The 18,368-nt window shown below is 36.5% G+C and overlaps 1 protein-coding gene across 3 annotated transcripts in view; it reads right to left on the bottom strand.

The window, feature by feature from the left end:
* Positions 1 to 18,368, bottom strand: part of LOC115287783 (lymphocyte antigen 75) — a 128,914-nt gene that overhangs the window by 91,636 nt on the left and 18,910 nt on the right. For all 3 annotated transcript variants that reach the window (XM_029934508.1, XM_029934509.1, XM_029934510.1), the window contains exons 5-13: positions 14,823 to 14,933; positions 13,307 to 13,450; positions 10,884 to 11,075; positions 9,670 to 9,827; positions 7,174 to 7,284; positions 6,555 to 6,643; positions 6,240 to 6,406; positions 3,732 to 3,931; positions 1,475 to 1,617 (exon numbers count right to left, since the gene is read on the bottom strand). In XM_029934508.1, coding sequence (XP_029790368.1) covers positions 1,475 to 1,617; positions 3,732 to 3,931; positions 6,240 to 6,406; positions 6,555 to 6,643; positions 7,174 to 7,284; positions 9,670 to 9,827; positions 10,884 to 11,075; positions 13,307 to 13,450; positions 14,823 to 14,933 — 1,315 coding nt within the window. The remainder of the gene's footprint in view (positions 1 to 1,474; positions 1,618 to 3,731; positions 3,932 to 6,239; positions 6,407 to 6,554; positions 6,644 to 7,173; positions 7,285 to 9,669; positions 9,828 to 10,883; positions 11,076 to 13,306; positions 13,451 to 14,822; positions 14,934 to 18,368) is intronic.

Below are 18,368 nucleotides of genomic sequence, written 5' to 3'. Positions count from 1 at the left end.
GTGTAAAGTTAGTTTCAGGATAGATTTGAGTTTTAAAATGCCTTCTTACATTTAATGTCCTAGAGAAGAAGGTAGTTGGATTTTGTGTTTTGGTATCTGTTTTGTTTTTGTTTTTTGCTGTTTTTCTTTGAGGTTTTTTGTTTGAGTCAAAAGGCAAGTATTCATTAGGGTATGTCCAAGTGGTAATCTTGCCATAATTCTGCCTGGTAAACCCTGAATCCTTGATTTATAGATTTGGGTCTTTTTTTTCAGTTCATAAAAATGAGAGAAGAAAAAAATAAATTTGTGGAGTTGAAGGACCTCATATTCATGATGGCTCCCAAAGCTTCAGAGAATTTTTTTTTTTGCTATGATAGCACCACTTGGCCCATATTTCTCTATATTGTCCTTAGGATATCAGAAAAATCATCCAGAAATTCTTCCATCATAACATTAAAACTACAATGGTTTATTGATTCTGTTTTTGTAGCACCTCTGATTACTTTCCTATTTTCACATTCTTACTGCCTATCCTCAAAGTAGTTTTCCACAAGAGGGCTGTAATAGTCTTCTAATTACTTGCCCTGCATCTGCCTAGCATCTCTCAATCTCTATCTCTCTTCCTCTTTTCATACATATGCGTCTCTCTCTCTCTCTCTCTCTCTCTCTCTCTCTCTCTCTCTCTCTCTCTCACACACACACACACACACACACACACACACACTGTTGTTTTTTTGCTTATTGACTTAAGATCAAATTCTTTCCCTGGCAAATCTATTTTAACATCCAAATCTAATTTTCTAGCTAAGTGGTATGACTCACTTCTCCTTGACTATACCTGTACACTCTGGTCTCAGTAAGTTTGCTAATGTTCTGTTTTCTCTGGCACCTTCTCCTACCTTACTTTTCAAAATACTACCTCACCTTCCAAGATCCATCCTTCTTCATAACATTTTTCCCAGTTATACCTCCCCAAAGCACTTCATCTGTCCTTAGAATTCTCATGGCCCCTCCTTACCTGTGTTCTAGATTTTTCACCATACTTTTCTTATCCCTACTGTTGGACTTTGTCATGCCACATAAAGGAAGGGGAGTCTATCTTCCTCATCTTTGATTCATTCATACTGTCTTGCACATAAAAAATGTTTAATGTTGGATGACTGCTAAGCACTGTATGACATTTTTAGAAGATAAAAATGCTGGGGCGCCTGGGTGGCTCAGTTGGTTAAGCAGCCAACTTCAGCTCAGGTCACAGTCTCACAGTTCATGGGTTCAAGCCTCACATCTGGCACTGTGCTGACAGCTCAGAGCCTGCAAACTGCTTCCGATTCTGTCTGTGTCTCTCTCTCTGACCCTCCCCCATTCATGCTCCATTTCTCTCTGTCTCAATAATAAATAAAACATTAAAAAATTAAAAAAAAAGAAAAGAAAACATGCCAATTCTGTCTGGAGGACATGAAATTTAGCATGGAAAATCTCATCCTAAAGGTATTACCTGAACTGGTCCATTAAAAAGTGAAGAAATTCCTTTATTTCATCCATATGACTGAAGCTAGGAAGGTGTCCTCCAAGAGCTTGGCAGAATCTCTCTGCTTCCTCCCAGTTCCTTTTTCTTACAATTCTTTCTATATGAAACAGCTTAACGAAATATAACATTAATTTGTTTTGTGGCATAATCATAAAGTATTCATAATTTCAAAATTAATTATGGTCAAATGGTAGACTTTTAAAATTAAGTTTGTAATTTAAATATAATTAACATACAATGTTATTGTAGTTTTAGGTGTACAATGTAGTGATTCAATAATTCAATACATTGCTCAGTGCTGATCAAGGTAAGTCCACCCTTTAATTTTCCTCACCCGTTTCACTCATCGTCCCCCCCACCTCCCCTCTGGTGACCATCAATTTACTGGTAAGATTCCGTTTTTTGGTTTGTTTCATTTTTCTTCCTTTGTTCATTTATTATGTTTCTTAAATTCAAATGTGTAGGCTTCTGAAATGGATTCTTATAGGTGTAATAACGAAAGGAAAATGTTTTTATTTTTACCTGTAATAAAAACAGGTAAAAAACATATACTGTGAGACAGATAGGATCTATTGAAAATGTCAACTAAAGGCCAGCACAAGTGCCAGATGAATGACCTTCCTCAGCCAGGATGGGGAACGGCTCCAACAAGACACCATATTCTCCTGTTTGCTAGAACCTTGAGAAATAAATTGAACCAGCAGGTAAGACTATAAAGGATATATAAGAATACTTTGGGAGTAGGCTTCTGCAGAAAAATGTGCTAAAAGTAATTATGAATATAATACACAAAGACCTGCCTAAATGCAGGCCTATTTTCCGATGAAGATGAATCAAAGGGCAGACTGCACTGGTCTGCTAATATTGATAGAAGTCAGCAAAACAAAACTTGCCACCTCTGACTATTTCTTTGGTTTGTGATTACTATTTTATGGCAAAGGATACACAGTCATTTAAAAAAAAAAGAGGAGGAGGAGATGATACAATGGTAGATTGAATTATTAGTCCCAACTCTTCAGTTCTTTATGATATAACTGTACATTCTTGCCATGGCCTCCTGGTGGGGAAACATTCTTCCCCATACCTTGACTTGGGGCCCAGCCATATGATTTGCTATGATCAATGGCATATTAGTGGAGGTAAGGTGAACAGAGGCCTGAAATGGGCGTACATGGTTAGGCTTGTCTCTTAGCCTCCAGCAATGGACTATAAGAAGAACAAGCCCCTAACAGCTGCTGCACCTTCAGGCTGAGACCCAGATGGAAAAGCAGGATATCCAACGCAGAGCCTGGAGCCTGGCACCACTGACCTATAGTTGAAAGCAGAGCTCACCATTCAAGCCTAAACCAAACCAATCAATCCCTATTTGACCTAGAGATCTGGGAGCATGAGACTAAATGTTTGTTGTCATAGCCACTGAGTTTGGGGATGGCATCAGCTGACTGAAACAGGCCCTAAAATATTTTTTTAATTGTAAGAACTGACAGAATTTTTCACTTGACAATGAGGATTAGAGAGAGATGAGAATCACAAGCAGAGTCATATGGCATGTAGCTTACTCAACTCAGAACAAAAGAACACTAGAAAAGAGCCAGTTCTGGCTCTGGCCTTGCTCTTTTGTTTTTGTTTTGTTTTTTAAAGTGCATTTATTGGGGCACCTGGGTGGCCCAGTTGGTCGAGGGTCTGACTTTGGCTCGGGTCATGATCTTGCAGTCTGTCAGTTTGAGCCCCACATCGGGCTCTGTGCTGATAGCTCAGATCCTGGAGCCTGCTTTGGATTCTGTGTCTTCCTTTCTCTCTGTACCTCCCCTGCTCACACTCTCTCTCTGTCTTTCAAAAATAAATAAATGCCTAGAAATAAAAAAAAATAAACTGTATTTATTTTATTTTGAGGGGGGGGGCATGAGTATGCGAGAGGTCAAAGAAGGAGGGAAAGAGAGAATCCCAAGTAGGCTCTGCACTGTCAACACAGAGCCCCATGTGGGATTCTGTGAGATCATGACTTGACCCAAAGTCAAGAGTTAGAAACTTAACCAAGTTTTCTTCTGGGTAGGATGTGAGTTTATATGGGGATGAGCTGTCTTATAACAACGGTTCAGTGGTGCTCCCAAACACCTTAGTAGGTTATACACGGGTCTGGGAGGAGCATAATTTCTACAAGGATATGGATTAGGATAGTAGAAAGATAACCTCATTGAGGAATTGAATGAGAATGTTACTTTACCTTATAACAAGAAAGACTGGAAGGGAGACTATGCCAGCCTTCAGGACAGGGGTCTTCAGGCTTGGGAGCTACCTCTTCAGGCTCAATGGACTCACTTATTTTCTTGCAAATTGAAAGTGCTCTGAATTTTTTGCAGTCTTTTACCTCCCACTTTCCAAGAGACTTTTCAGTAGCCATAGCCACACACCCACCTGGAGAAGCTGGGGTTAACAGTAAGTTTAATTAAACATTATATTTGAAAATTAAAATCCAAACATTTTCTAGTGTCCTTGCCCTTTATTTAAGCCAAGCTTTGGAGAAAGAATATAAAAGAAAATGGACGAAAAAAAAAAAGAAAAAAGAAAATGGATGAAGAAATGTGTTGCTTATAATAATGATGATGATGATGACAATGGTGGTAATAAAGAGAAATGTTTATTAGTTGCTAAATACTATTCTAAGAGAATTAAATGAATCAGTCTTCACAACAAACCTCAGGGGTTGTTCTATTGTCATAGGAAGGTATAGTTAGGATCAGTGACTTGTCCACGTAAACCGTCAGTAAATGGTTAGTAAGTGGTTGATCCAAAATTAGAGCCCAGTAGGTCTGCATGTGGAACTGTACCCTAAACTACTATGCTGCTCAGGGTAGCCTAAGTGGCTCATATTTATATTAGCTTAACAACTTTGAACAGTTTTAAAGCAACTTAGTAACCCTCAAAACAAAACTTTTTCAGATTCAGATCCAAAGGAAGAGCTGGTATAATAAAGGTAGAAGGAGGTATATGGTAACATACATTTGTTTACTATTTATACTACGGCAGCCAGAATTTTATTTATTCAAAACATTAAGAAACAGTTTGTATTATCAGATCCATTTTTCAAGTAAAGAGTAAATGACTTGCCACAACCATAGTTAGTGAGTGGTGGAGTCAGCACTTGAACCCAGGTTGTCTGGAAAAGTACCATGCTCTCTTTTCCATTACACCATACTGCCTGAAGTGGGCAGAAGAAAAGAAGACCATAGGTTGGAAAGTAATAAGGCCAACTTCTATCCCACAAAGCAGATACTGTCTCATGTCCCATACATGGACAGCAATTAGAACAAGGGGCTGGGAGGAAAATGCTGTGCTTCCCTGAATGAGTGTGCTATTTCCCCTCTGTTCAGCCCCCTACCATGCCTTGTCCATGATGGACCAAGCTGGCTGAAGCTGGGAGTAATTATGGTAAAAAGAGCTTAATGGTAGTCTTTCTGGCAATAGAACTGAGAGAATGTCATTATATCTACTTTCCGAGCACTTCTCCAATCATTGAAGCTTATCTATAAAGAATATGACATTGACCCTAATATATCTGAATGCCTATAAAAGAAATCCCATGTGTTTTATATATTAGAACACTATAATTTAAGGCAATATTTAACCAGAATTGGCACCTGATCCTCCATCTTCTACAAGTGAAAAGACGACTTTGCTATCAGTACTATTCACATTTATGGTGGTGAGACTCTATTTCAAATTTTATGTATCATTATACACTAATATGTCCCAATTATTGCATTATAAAGAGTGGTCTTAGTGATCACATTGTACAAAAACAAAAAACTATAAATTATCCAAAGGAAGGAAAGTTGAATGCCTTATAACTCCAGTCTTACAGAAAGTGAAAATCCTCTAAAAAGGATTTTAGGGGCACCTGGTGGCTCAGTTGTTTGAGTGACAGACTTCAGCTCAGGTCATGATCTCATAGTTTGTGAGTTCGAGCCCAGCATCTTGCTTGGGGCTGTCAGTGCAGATCATACTTCAGATACTCTGTCTCTCAATCTCTCTGCCTTTCTCCCACTTGCTCTCTTTCTCCAAAATAAATAAACATTTAAAAACTATTTAAAGAAAGGCTTTTAGATTATAAATCAGGGGATCTGAATTTTAGTAAGTCAATAAACAGATAACATTTGTCAAGTAAATCACCTTTCCAAGGCTCTGTCTTCTCAATTCTAAAATAAGAAGGGACTTCTGAGGTACTTTCTTGTTCAAAACATTTTGATTTTATGGCTAATTGTGGTCAATTCTTTGAGCTGGTTAAAGAAGGATGAACTAACCTTCAGAGTAAATAATACCTACAGTATATTGCCTCCTTAATTCCCACATGTTGGGAATAATAGAAACAAATACATTCAATTGGAGAAAGAAATAAAAAGCAGAGATGAAAATGTAAAGCACTTCAAAATGAAGCTTCTAGATTCTGTTTGAGACTTACATGGAAAAGATAAAACAAACACATTGATGGTTCTACCTTTGCGCCATTAGAGGTAGTTTCTGAGAACTGAATTTTTTAGCTCCTTTCACTGGGTTATTCACAAGGATTTAATAAGGAAGACATAAACACTCCTTCTACTTATGGTTCCATAGATGGACTGGATGAAGATTATAATTTTCCTCACATTTCAAGGTAAGTGAAGAACATGTCTGGGAGAGATACTGCATTTTACTAGTCATCATATTCCACTATGTTCAAGGCTAAGGCACTCACCTGGTTCAAGAAAATTCCAGTTGGAAAAGGTTACAGCTTGCTTTACTCCAACACCTGTCCAGCTATACTCTCCATGTGAATCTATATCTCTCAGGCCAGTCCAGAAGTATTTTCCTGGAGATTTAGTATACTTTTTAATCATATCATTCAGGTATTCTTGCTCAAATCTACAAAACAGGAGTCAAGTAGGTAGGTGTTTGTTACAATGACTAAATTACTATATAAACTGAAGATGGGTCTTTTTATTAGGAAGTTTATTTAGCAAAAGGACCCAGAGTTAAAAGTTCACCAGTACAAGTCTTCTGATGATCACACCTGCTTGTTATAGTCAGATTGCACTTGGTTCCAAAAGGGACCTCATCCTTGTAAATCTTATAACAGGTTTCTCCATGTCTTTTCCAGCCCTAAATCAAAGGAGAAATATCATCACATTATCTTTCAGACTTGATGTTCCCAGTCTGACAAGGACTGATAAAATCTCACACTTAGAGAAATTAAGGGTATGGCCAGTAAACTCATTCACATGATGAAGGTAGGGTATGACTTCGTGCAAGCCTGTGTCAGAAAGATGGTGTGTCTTAATTCTCTTTACCATTAGGGCCTAGCTCATCATACTATAACATTGTTGGTCATATTATTTTTGAACAGGATAAATATAAATAGGGGAAGTAAAGATATCGGCATTAAGAATTATAATCACATACATTTTTATAGAAATTCATGAATAGGTAATTCTTTTTCCTATAATGTTTTTTCTTCCGTAAAAATGCCAAAATGTTATGATTCACTGCCCTCTGATTTGCTCTAACATAAATGAACAGAAGTTAGTCCTTTCTTCTATTTTCCAGCTCTGAATTGTTTCAGTTTCACCTACCATCCTTAATGAAGAAAATGTAATATTGCTTAGAAAAACTTACAAAAAGATTTTACATACCTCATCGGGAGGACACATCTTATCAGATGTTGTATCATTCATTTTTTCTCCCTTTTTCTTACATACATATTTAAGTTTCTCTTCACATGATTGGACTTTCCACTGACCTAGCTTTTTAAAAACAGGAAAAAAATTTTCCACAGAGAAATTATTTGCTATATATTTAGAGTTGAACTCTAATGTTTATTATTTATTTATTTATTTATTTATTTATTTAATTTATTTATTCTCAAGTTAGCTAACATACAGTGTAGTCTTGGCTTCAGGAGTAGATTCCCGTGATTCATCACTAACATACAACACCCTGTGCTCTTCTCAACAAGTACCCTCCTCAATGCCCATCATCCATTTCGCCCCTCACCCCAGCCCCTCATTCCATCAACCCTCAGTTCGTTCTTTGTATTTAAGAATCTCTTATGGTTTGCCTCCTTCTGTTTTTGTCTTTTTTTTCTCCTATAGCAGATGTGGTATATATATATATATATATATATATATATACATATATATATATATATAAAATGGAATACTACTTGATGATGAAGAAGAATGAAATCCTGCCATTTGCAACAACATAGATGGAACTGGAGTGTATTATACTAAGCAAAATAAGTCAGCCAGAGAAAGACAGATATCATATGATTTCATTTATATGTGTATTTGAGAAATCCAGCTTATTTTAAACCAATATAGTTTCTTCTCACAAAACTGAGCAAGGGGCAGGGTGGGAGAGAGGGAGAGAAAGAGAAAATGACTATAAATGAATGACTAAATCTGAGAACATACTCCTAGGAAATGCTAATGAACACTGTTATTTCAGAACCATCTCGAGGTCATAGTGGAAATAAATTCCATTTTCTTATAAGATTAACAATAAAACCATCAAAGGGTATTTGTACAGAAGTTGGGGAAAGAACTCAGCCAACACACTGTTGCCAGGGTTCTAATCTTCTTCCATATGATATGGCCAAAGTTTGCCCGTGGGTTATAGACTTTTGGAGATATCAACCACTCGTGCTGTCTCAGTTTCCTCACACATAAAATGGTGGTTAGAACAGCTACTCTCCAAGAATTCCAGAATCAAAATTTTCTTCCAACTCTACTTCAGCCTAGATTTCAAAGTTCTCATTCAAATATGCTACTTAGCATTAATTTTGCTAATTGATTAAGTCATTCTGCTTTCTTCAAGTTAAGTTTCATTTGTGATAAGGGTCAGTTTTAAACACTGGAATGCTGGGACGCCTGGGTGGCTCAGGCGGTTGAGCATCTGACTTCGGCTCAGGTTATGATCTCATTGTCTGTGGGTTTGAGCCCCATGTCAGGCTCTGTGCTGACAGCTAGCTCATGAGCCTGACACTCTACCAAAGATATCTTTGAGCCTTTGACACTCTACCAAAGATATCTTAAATATCCTTTTAAATAGAGCACCAAATATGACATCCTTCTAAATTCATCTTTGACAACTTTCTAAATACATCTTTACTCTTTAAATACTTCTAAATACACATAACATTTATCATTTATACTTAAATCTCTCTAGAAGTTTTGGTGACACAAACCTCCTAAACAATCAGGAGTCCCCAGGAAAGCAATACAAAAAAGTATAGAGACACACATGCCTTTTCTCTCAACACACAACCTATTTTGGACACTTAACTAAAGCATGATCAATAAAATTTAAGCATTCTACAGAAAATGTTCTGGAAAAAACATTAGACCTAATTTTTATTTTTTATTTTATTGACCTTTTTATTTATTTATTTTAAAGATTTTTTTTTAAACTAATCTCTAGACCCAATGTGGGGCTTAAACTCACAACACTGAAATCAAGAGCTGCATGCTTTACTGGCTGAGCTAGCCAGGCACCCGTAGACCTAATTTTTAAATAAAAATATTTTGGGGGGGGCGCTTGGGTGGCTCAGTCAGTTAAGCGTCCAACTTCGGCTCAGTCATAATCTCACAGTTTGTGGGTTCGAGCCCTGCGTCAGGCTCTGTGCTGACAGCTCAGAGCCTGGAGCCTGCTTCTGATTCTGTGTCTCCCTCTCTCTGGCCCTCCCCCATTCATGCTCTCAAAAATAAATAAAACATTAAAAAATTAAATAAAAATAGTTTTTCACTTTCAATGTAGGATTAATGTAAAACTTAATCTGAACAAGAATTCAGGATTTTTTTCAGCTTAAGTTGTAACTTTCTGTTAAATATCATAATCACAGTCCAAAAAGAAAGAAGCTTATTAGAACCAATATGACACAAGAATTGAGTTCTAAAGGGATTTTCTTCAGATCAGAGCAGATACTTTTAGACACAAGGAGTATTGCTTATTTATTCTTTGTTTCACTTACCTCTTTTTTTCCAGTAGCTAACCAGAAAGATAACCTATAGGGTTCTTACCTTTTATTTTATTTCCTACCTTATACACAAATATCCCAACCAAAGTCATCTTAATATTATTATTTAGAATATAATAAGAATATAAATAAACCACAGAAGGTTTCCTACCTTTCCTAAATAGGAAACGCAGTTGGGAGTCTTATTGTAGGGAACATTTGGCTCATTCTTATTCCAATATGTTAAAGTAACTTCAGTATCATCTGACCACTGAAATAAAGTGGGTGTATTTTTGTTCTTAAGACCTGTCCATATTTCTTCTTTGGCATCTAAAAGAAAAATGTTTTATTTATTTGTTTTTACTCAACTACATACATTAATATGTGCATTGTTACTGATTTTTACATTCTGATAATGGGGTTTTAAGAGCCTGAATGGTATTTATAATTAATCTATTAAAATGTTGATGTTAGGAAGTCCAGGAGTCAAGTGCTCTTTATGCAGGCAGAGCACACAGTGGAAGAGCCATCCTATAATCCGTAGGTTAGGTGTTCCTGATAAACCTTGCTTTATGGGGTATACAGATTTCCACCACTTCACTTTTACAAAAAACATATATTTGTGTTTTCACTAACTGAAAGAAATCTGAAGGGGATTTTTGCTTTTACAAAATGGTATTGGCTTCTTTGTTTTATGCCATTTTGGTTTATGAAAGGTTTCATAAGAACAGTCTATTTTAGGGTGGCAGGGGAAACCTATAATGAAATTCTACAAATATGATCATAGATACTCCAGTTAGAATAGGACTGATGTCCATCACTGCCCTGGAATCATCATGCTGCCTTGCCAGGTAAAACAATTAGCACCATGCTGACACAGGATAGGTACCTATTATTAGTTATTATGATTAGTGACTCCTAGGAGGAGGATATAATACTGCTTGTCTAGTGTATTTTTGTTCTTCGGTGTCTAGCTTTTAAATAATTACAAAAGTGAAATAATCATGAAATAATCATCACTTGAGCATCTGGAACAACTTAAATAGTATTTAGCTTATGAGAAGAGGGAAATTACTCAATCGCAGGCCGTAGAGTCAAATTAGTAGCTACTAGCTAATGTGGCTATTTGTACATTAATTAAAATTAAGTAAAAGTAAAAATTCAGTTCCTCGGTTACATTTCAAGTGATCAAAAGCCACAAATGGCTGGTGGCCACTGTATTGGACAGCATAGATTATAGAATAGTTTTATTATCATAGAAATTTCTATTGGACAGTGCTGATCTGTAAGGATGATTGTAAGCTTTCCATTCCCACTAAGAATCTGAAAATTAGGGATACCTTAGAATGTTTTAAACCTCTCAAATAGGATAGTTTAAAAACTTACCCCCATTATGGAGTTTTGTGACAACCACCTCCACATCTGCTAACGAATGAATGCTGATGAGGTCACTGCTTAAGCCTTTGCATTTCATATGTGCCTTATCCCAGGAACCACTTTCATTTACCAGCAGATAGCAAAACCCATTATTTGACATCCAGCCTGCATCACAGTGTGTATCTGAATATGTCCAAATATCTGGGGAAAAAGCATCTATTTATATTCCAGTAAAGATACATCAACAGCATTGCAAATTCTTTCTCACATCATCAGGATTCTTGAAACTGGGGAATGTGATGTCAGATAGTACAGGGCCATGAATTTATGTGATGTCTCATTCTATATAGCATCATAATAGTGACTAGAGGGATACAGGTAATGATATGACTTTAAGGTGATACAAATGTGCTACATGATTGGGCTCCAACTCTTTGAGGAGGGACTGCCCTTAGTCCTCGTAGACAGAAGAATGGTGTGGGGTAAGCCATTTGCTGACAAATCTCTTCCTTGCTAAGGGGTTGGTTAGGTTCCCCTCCAGTCTCTGACTTTGAGAGGTTATGAAGTCCCACCCCTCTTCAGTATGGTCAGATTAGCAAGGGGTATGCATTAATGCTCACCGTTGAACAAAGGACAGAGATTTAAGAAACAGAGTTAAACATTTATAAACTCCACATGAAAGAGAGGATAGCACTGGATGGAAAGGGCACAGGGCCTCTCTGGAACTCTTCTTTCCTTCCCTCTATTAAACCTACAACCTCATAGAATTAGTGATTCTTTGTTTTGACCATGTTAAAACTCACTCAAATGATGGTCAAAAAAATTGGAGAAGAGACTGAGGTACAAAACCATACAAAATACTTCTACTCCTCTTAATAAAATTAGAAATTAAGTTAATTACTCAGACTTTGCAGATTCAGAACTATTTGGAATGTCTGTTGTATGAAAACGCAGCATCTTAAAAATGTAAACAGCTTGTTTTTCTTTGAAAGATAAAATTCAGGTCAAGCTAGCTTCTCACACTTGAGAACAAGAGAAAGCAAGAGAACTCAACTAATTTTAAGTTTCTCCAATAGGATATGTTATCATTATTATTATTACATTTTATAATTATGATAAAGGAACAGAGGAAAAAACACCCATAATTGAACTGAGAACAAATGTTTTCCTATTTCTAGTCTTTGTCTCTATGAATACATATTTTTACAAGATTAAAATGATAAGTAGGCATATCATTTTGTTCTGTTATTATACTTTCCTGCTGGCACAGTTATTTTAATAAATGCACATTATTCAATCATGTGGAAACATCATGATTTACTTAATAATTGCTACTCTGCTACAGGATATTTACTTGATCTATCATCAGTCATCCTGTTTTATTTTCATCTGTGCTGTCTTTTCCATTATGCTTTTTATTGTATGGACTAAATTTGGTTTGAATCAACTTGGAAGATGAATGTTCATTTTCACCTATGATTTTAAACATCTCCCAACAATCTTTATTCTGTATATTTATTTTTCAGTCTTAAAAAATAGCTTTCTGCTCCTATATGGATAAGCAATTATATTCCCTTCCCCCAACATTCTTTAACCAAGACATTTTAAAACCTCCTTTTCCCCCCTCCCAGTTTTGAGTATTAGTTTTTGTTATTCAGGAGGATGTAATCAAATACCCGATATGTTGTGGGCCCTGTGCAAGACAGTAAAGTCACTCCTCTTCTTATTCTTTCAAAGGCTTCTAAAGTTTCTCTGCACCTCAGAAATCTCAACTGTTACATGATTCTCTTATTCTTGAAATCCCTTGGGAAAAAAAACCTCTCTTTGAACACATTAGTCCTTCTGCACTCCACCTTTTCTACCTGATTTATCAACACAATAACTTAAATAAGCAATTTGGCAAAGACAGAGCAGGGGTGGGCATCATGGGACAGGAGCTGGAAACCCTAGGAGAGTTTCCACGTCCATGATTTTTTAGTTCTCACAGAGGCAGGTAAAATAGAAGACCTGAGTGCACATTAGCATCACCAGGAAGTCTTCTTAGAACACACATTGTTGTGGTCCGCAGAGTTTTTGATTCATGGCAGATTTCAAATCTGGGGTAGTGGGTCCTAAGAATTTGCATTTCTAACAATACTCTTAGTCTAAGGAACCACACTCTGAGAAACAGTGCTCTATAGAAAAAAGAGTCGCTTGTGAATAGAAATATATTTCTTACTGAGGATATCTCTGCCTTCCTGTGGGGATATATCAAACCAAAGCTTTATACATTTATAGTTGATGACATCTAGCCACTGGGTCAAAATGAAGTAGTATTTGGCATTGGCAGTATCAGGTGAAGGAAAGATGGAAATAGATATCTGGAATGGATTTATTTGACTTCACAAAACTATAATTTTAAGACCTACTTCCACAGAAAATGAGAAAGATACCTGTGAACTCCACTGTGTTATTTAATGGTTTCTTGCAGACATAGGGCAGTTGAGCTTCACAGGAAAAACTCTGCCATAGACCAGACCTGGCATCCATTCTTGCACAGCTTGATCCACCTATTATCATAGGTGCACTAGGCATATCTTAAATGATTAGAAAGAGAAGGTTAGGGCCAGAGTGGTGGTTAGAAAAAATAATTTGTACTCCTAATATTCTGCTTTTATGGGAGTTCATAAAATAGTTCAAACCTTCTACTAAAGCCTCCATGGACACTCATCTGCTTAAATATGTTTTCCTTATAAAATACAGGATACAGAGTAAAACATTCTGATACACTATGGTTAATTCAAAAACCAAAACCAAAAACCAAAGACCAAACTTCTGCCCCCAATCAACTTCCATGTTATATTCTATGGCCAGTAGCTCTTAATTTGCTACTCTATACCATAGATATACTGATATATGATTTAGTGATGTCCTTAAGACCTTGAATTAAAGGTTAAATTATCTTTAAAGATTTTATTTACTGAGATAATAGAGAATTTACTCACTGATAATTAAATTTCATTAAACAAAAATAACCAATTGGTATTTTATTGCACTTAACCCATTTTTTTATATGGGTACAGAATATGTTTGTATGAAGTTAGTGTTAATATTTAGGTTCTACATTTGCCAGAAGCGTAAGATTTTTATTTTTATTTGAGAGAAAGAGAGAAGGAGAGAAATAGAGAAACTTCAGCATGGCCCACCCTCAGTGGGGAGCCTGACATGGGGCTCAATCCCACAACCCAGGGATCATGACCTGAGTTGAAATCAAGAGTCAGTTGAATGTGCTATGTTCAAACCCCACGTGAGGCTCTGCTCTGGGCATGGAGACTGCTTAAGATTCTCACTCTTTCCCTCTGCCCCTCCTCTGCTTATGCTTGCTCTTACTTTTTCTCTCTGAAAAAAATTAATTACATAAAAAGGAATCTAAACTTCTTCTGGGAGAACATATTTTGGCTAACTAGGGTTTTGTTTGTTTTATTAACTATAAAATTTCCTTTAAAGTATTTATGTGAGCAATAAAATATAACTATTAGGTTGTCAGTACTTGAGCACTACTATAGGAGACCCCAAGAATTTTAAAATGAGAGAATATTTTTGTATTGGAGTTGATCTGCGGATGAAACCCCATGAGGCCGTCACAGACATGTCAGGTCCCCTAAAGAATACAGAACAGCTGCCAGACCATGTGATAAAGCTCATTCTGCTGTTACCTAAAAATGTAGGCTCCTTGCCATAAGGATTAGAGATAAATGCTCAGTTATCCAGGGTATGGCTCAACTTGGCTATCATGGTATCACAATAAACAAGGAATTAGGGGGAAAAATTCTTCTGAGAGCTAACCATAAAAACAGTTGCCAAGATTTGAAATTTTTATAAGCTTTCCCAGTGAGTGGGATGCTTTTGTTTATTTACTTTTTTGAAGATTTTCCTCTGCACATAGTAGGTAGAAGAAGGAGGAGTTACCTGGGTCCCAGTTGAGAAAATTTAATGGCTTGTGATCTGACCATTCCCAGCCTCTGGCAGAGTATAGTTGATTTAAGCCAATCCAGAAAATTCTTGGAATGCCTTCTTTTTCTGTAAGAATCACATAATTTTAACAAGTGACACAATTACCTAAATTATTATCTAAGTCAGACTTAAGTTACTACTAATAGCAAAAATATCTGAAGGCCATGATTGTGAGGCAGGAATCCTGAAGGAGGCAATTTCTCCAACAAAAGCAGGTGATGCTAAAGGCTAATAAGTTAAGTCAATTCTGCCTTCCCATTAGACCCTCCCTTTCTTCCAAGGTAAGAATAAAATCTTCTCAGAGTAGCTGTTCCACTATTTTTAATCCTCTTGTACTAATACAGAAGAAAACAGTTTCCATTGTATATCTCACTTTTGAAGAACTGATTGTATTCCAGACTGACAGTTTAAATTCATTAAGCACATACTATTTAACTGGTACTAAGGATATAAAAATAAAAAATACAAAGTTTCTGCCCCCATGAGGATTTCAATTTAGTAGAAAGGAAGAGATATGGACCGTCAAAAGGTAAAGTGTTACCCATACTGTTTCAGAAATATGTACAGGGGCTGTTTGGAACACAATGGAATATGTAGTTCTAGAGTCCAAAGGAGACATTTAGGATGAAGACACAGAACAGGACACACACACACACACACACACACACACACACATACACACACTACAGTGGAGATATATCACTCAAATTCATTATTTGACAATGAGAAGCCATCAGCAAAAAAGGGAAAGAGAAGCAGAGATAATTTAAATAGTGATGCAAATTGTAAATATGCTACTCAATATGCATATGCCCACAAACATATGATAAACTGAATAAAAAGATTATAAGGAATTTTATGCCAGTATCAAGAAAGTCAACAAAATTATTAAATAACCTGGTAAGACTTCATCAATATCATGAAAAAGGAATTTGAAGATACTGAGGGCCAGATAGAAGAGATAGAAGAACTGATGAAATGGCTTATAGAAAACAAGGATGATGCTGACAAATAGGAAGAGTTAATAGGCTGGAATCTCTATAAATTTGTAGAAATATTCTCAGCAGCAAAACACTTGATAATAGTTTCCAACTTCCTCTCAGAGAATTATGTATGATGCACTATTATATGATATATATGATCTATCCCTCTATATATGTACATTAGAAATATTACTCTATTTATAATTGTAATATTTATAAAATATGAATTTAATATAAAATATAAAATATAGTTAATTTCAACTATAATTTCATAATTTATAAAATAATCGAGTATATAATTATATAATTATATTTCATATGATTTATATGTATATTATATACATAAAATGGTTCTTAAAATATGGATATGGTTTCTTTACTTTTTTTTGTGAGAGAGAGAATGTGAGCAGGGGAACACAGGGAGAAGGAGAGACAGAATCTTAAGCAGGCTCCATGCCTAGTGTGGAGCCAGATGTGGGGCTTGATTTCATGATGCTGAGGTCATGACTTGTGCCCAAATCAAGAGTTGGATGCCTAAGCAACCCAGGTGCCCCAATGTAGATTTCCACATGCAAATCAAAGAGATATACCTGATATATATCATTTTGCTCCATTATGTATATCACATATATCTGTATGATTTGCATATAGAAAAGTATATCCATACGTTAAGGGTTTTTTTGAGGGAATTCTGACTGACTATACACAATTTTTGCCTTACTGCTGACTTTAGAACACAAATGCCTAAGACAGGTGACTCCACTAAAACTGACACTCAGGAAGTGGAAAAGGTCCTCTGTGTAGAGCAGAAATAGCAAAGATGAAAGGGGCCAAGAGCAGGAACCCAGACATCAACATTAAAGGAATGTGCAGGAGTCTGGAAAGAGAGTAGTAGGAATAAAGGCCCAATTACCACTCCACTGAGAAGCAGATGTGAAGTTAGCAGTGAGTTGCAAAGATACACTGTGTTTTCCAGGAGCTTATTTGTGAAAGAGGCAGGTCTTCAGGATCTAGAAGAAAGATACACCTGTATCTGTATCTGCATCTATGTCTTTATTTGTATCTGTATCCTGTGTCTATACTTCTGTATCTGTTATGCTTCTGTATCTACATCTGTATCTATATCTGTATCTGTACCAGTATCTGTATCTATATTTTATCTGTGTTTATACCTGTATCTACATCTGTCTATCTGTATTTTTTAATGGTTGAAGTTTTTTTTTAAAATGTTTTATTTATTTTTAATACAGAGAGAGACAGAGCATGAGAGGGGGAGAGGCAGAGAGAGAAGGAGACACAGAACCGGAAGCAGGCTCCGGGCTCTGAGCTAGCTGTCAGCACAGAGCCTGACCTGGGGCTCAAACACACAAACGTGAGATCCGACCTGAGCTGAAGTCGGAGGCCCAACCGACTGAGCCACCCAGGCACCCTGCTTAATGGTAGAAGTTTTAATAAGTTTATGGCCTGTTGGGAGAAGAGTCAATAGAAGTTGAGAATCAATGAAAATATAAGAGAAAGAAGAAACAACTGGTGTGGATGCAAACAGCTTTAGAAAAGGAGGTAACCTTGAACAAACTGGAGGGATTACAGATACAGAGGTTTGTAAGTACAAGGATGGGAAACTAATGATTTGCTTCACTTTTCTCAAGGAAGTAGATGGTAAGGATACTCTATAAGGAAGGAAAAGGTGAGTATTTGGGTAGATGGCTTGAGGAGAATACTGAAGGGAACTCTGGATTCATCCTTTTCTTTCACCTTGTTAGCATAAGCACTGGCACACAAATTGAGGATTTAATACAATGTAAATTTCACATTAGGAAACGCAATTAGTTTTCTAGCCTTCCTAAAGAAGTCTTGGAAACTATGATGTATTTATGGCACTCCAGACTCAACCACACAGGACATTCCAATTTCCCTTTATTAATTTTTAATGAGGATATTACAGAGGATCAATCCTTCTCATCCACCCCAAGTTCAATGTCTTCCCTTCCATGAAGACTTTTCAGATATCCCCAGCAGGATATCTGAATAACCATATTGCTTACTTGCACATGGGAAGTACATATTTATGAAGAAACAAAATGAACTTTGGAAGCTGATAAGTTCCTAATTTGCTTAATTACACTGTCCTATTTGTGAGCTGTATTGGTGACTTATTCAATAGAATCATAGGATTTTAAAATTGTGACTGTCCTGGCAAATGGGAATTCTTTATGTGTTTTATGCCAGGTGAATATGCATGGGGAATAGATTCTAAAAATTTGGGTTGGTCAAATATGAAAGGCAGGTGTTTCTTTTAAGGCTTGCAATCTGAAGCTAGACTTTTTTCTTCATACCGTCCAAGCAGGAAACTGAACAATTTGAGACTTTGCTCACCCTTATCTTTGCCATTGAGAAACCGATAATTGCTAGCATAAATCCCTATACCTAATCAAATCAAACAGGTGAGTCCATTGAAATCAGTATTTGTCACTGTCCTTAAACCCTGTTCAGACTCTCCCCACAAAGGAAACTACAG

Source organism: Suricata suricatta, chromosome 3 (assembly GCF_006229205.1).
Source record: "Suricata suricatta isolate VVHF042 chromosome 3, meerkat_22Aug2017_6uvM2_HiC, whole genome shotgun sequence".
Classification (NCBI taxonomy): domain Eukaryota; kingdom Metazoa; phylum Chordata; class Mammalia; order Carnivora; family Herpestidae; genus Suricata; species Suricata suricatta.
The sequence above is the reverse complement of the archived record's forward strand: the minus strand, read 5'-3'. Positions and strand labels throughout refer to the sequence as shown.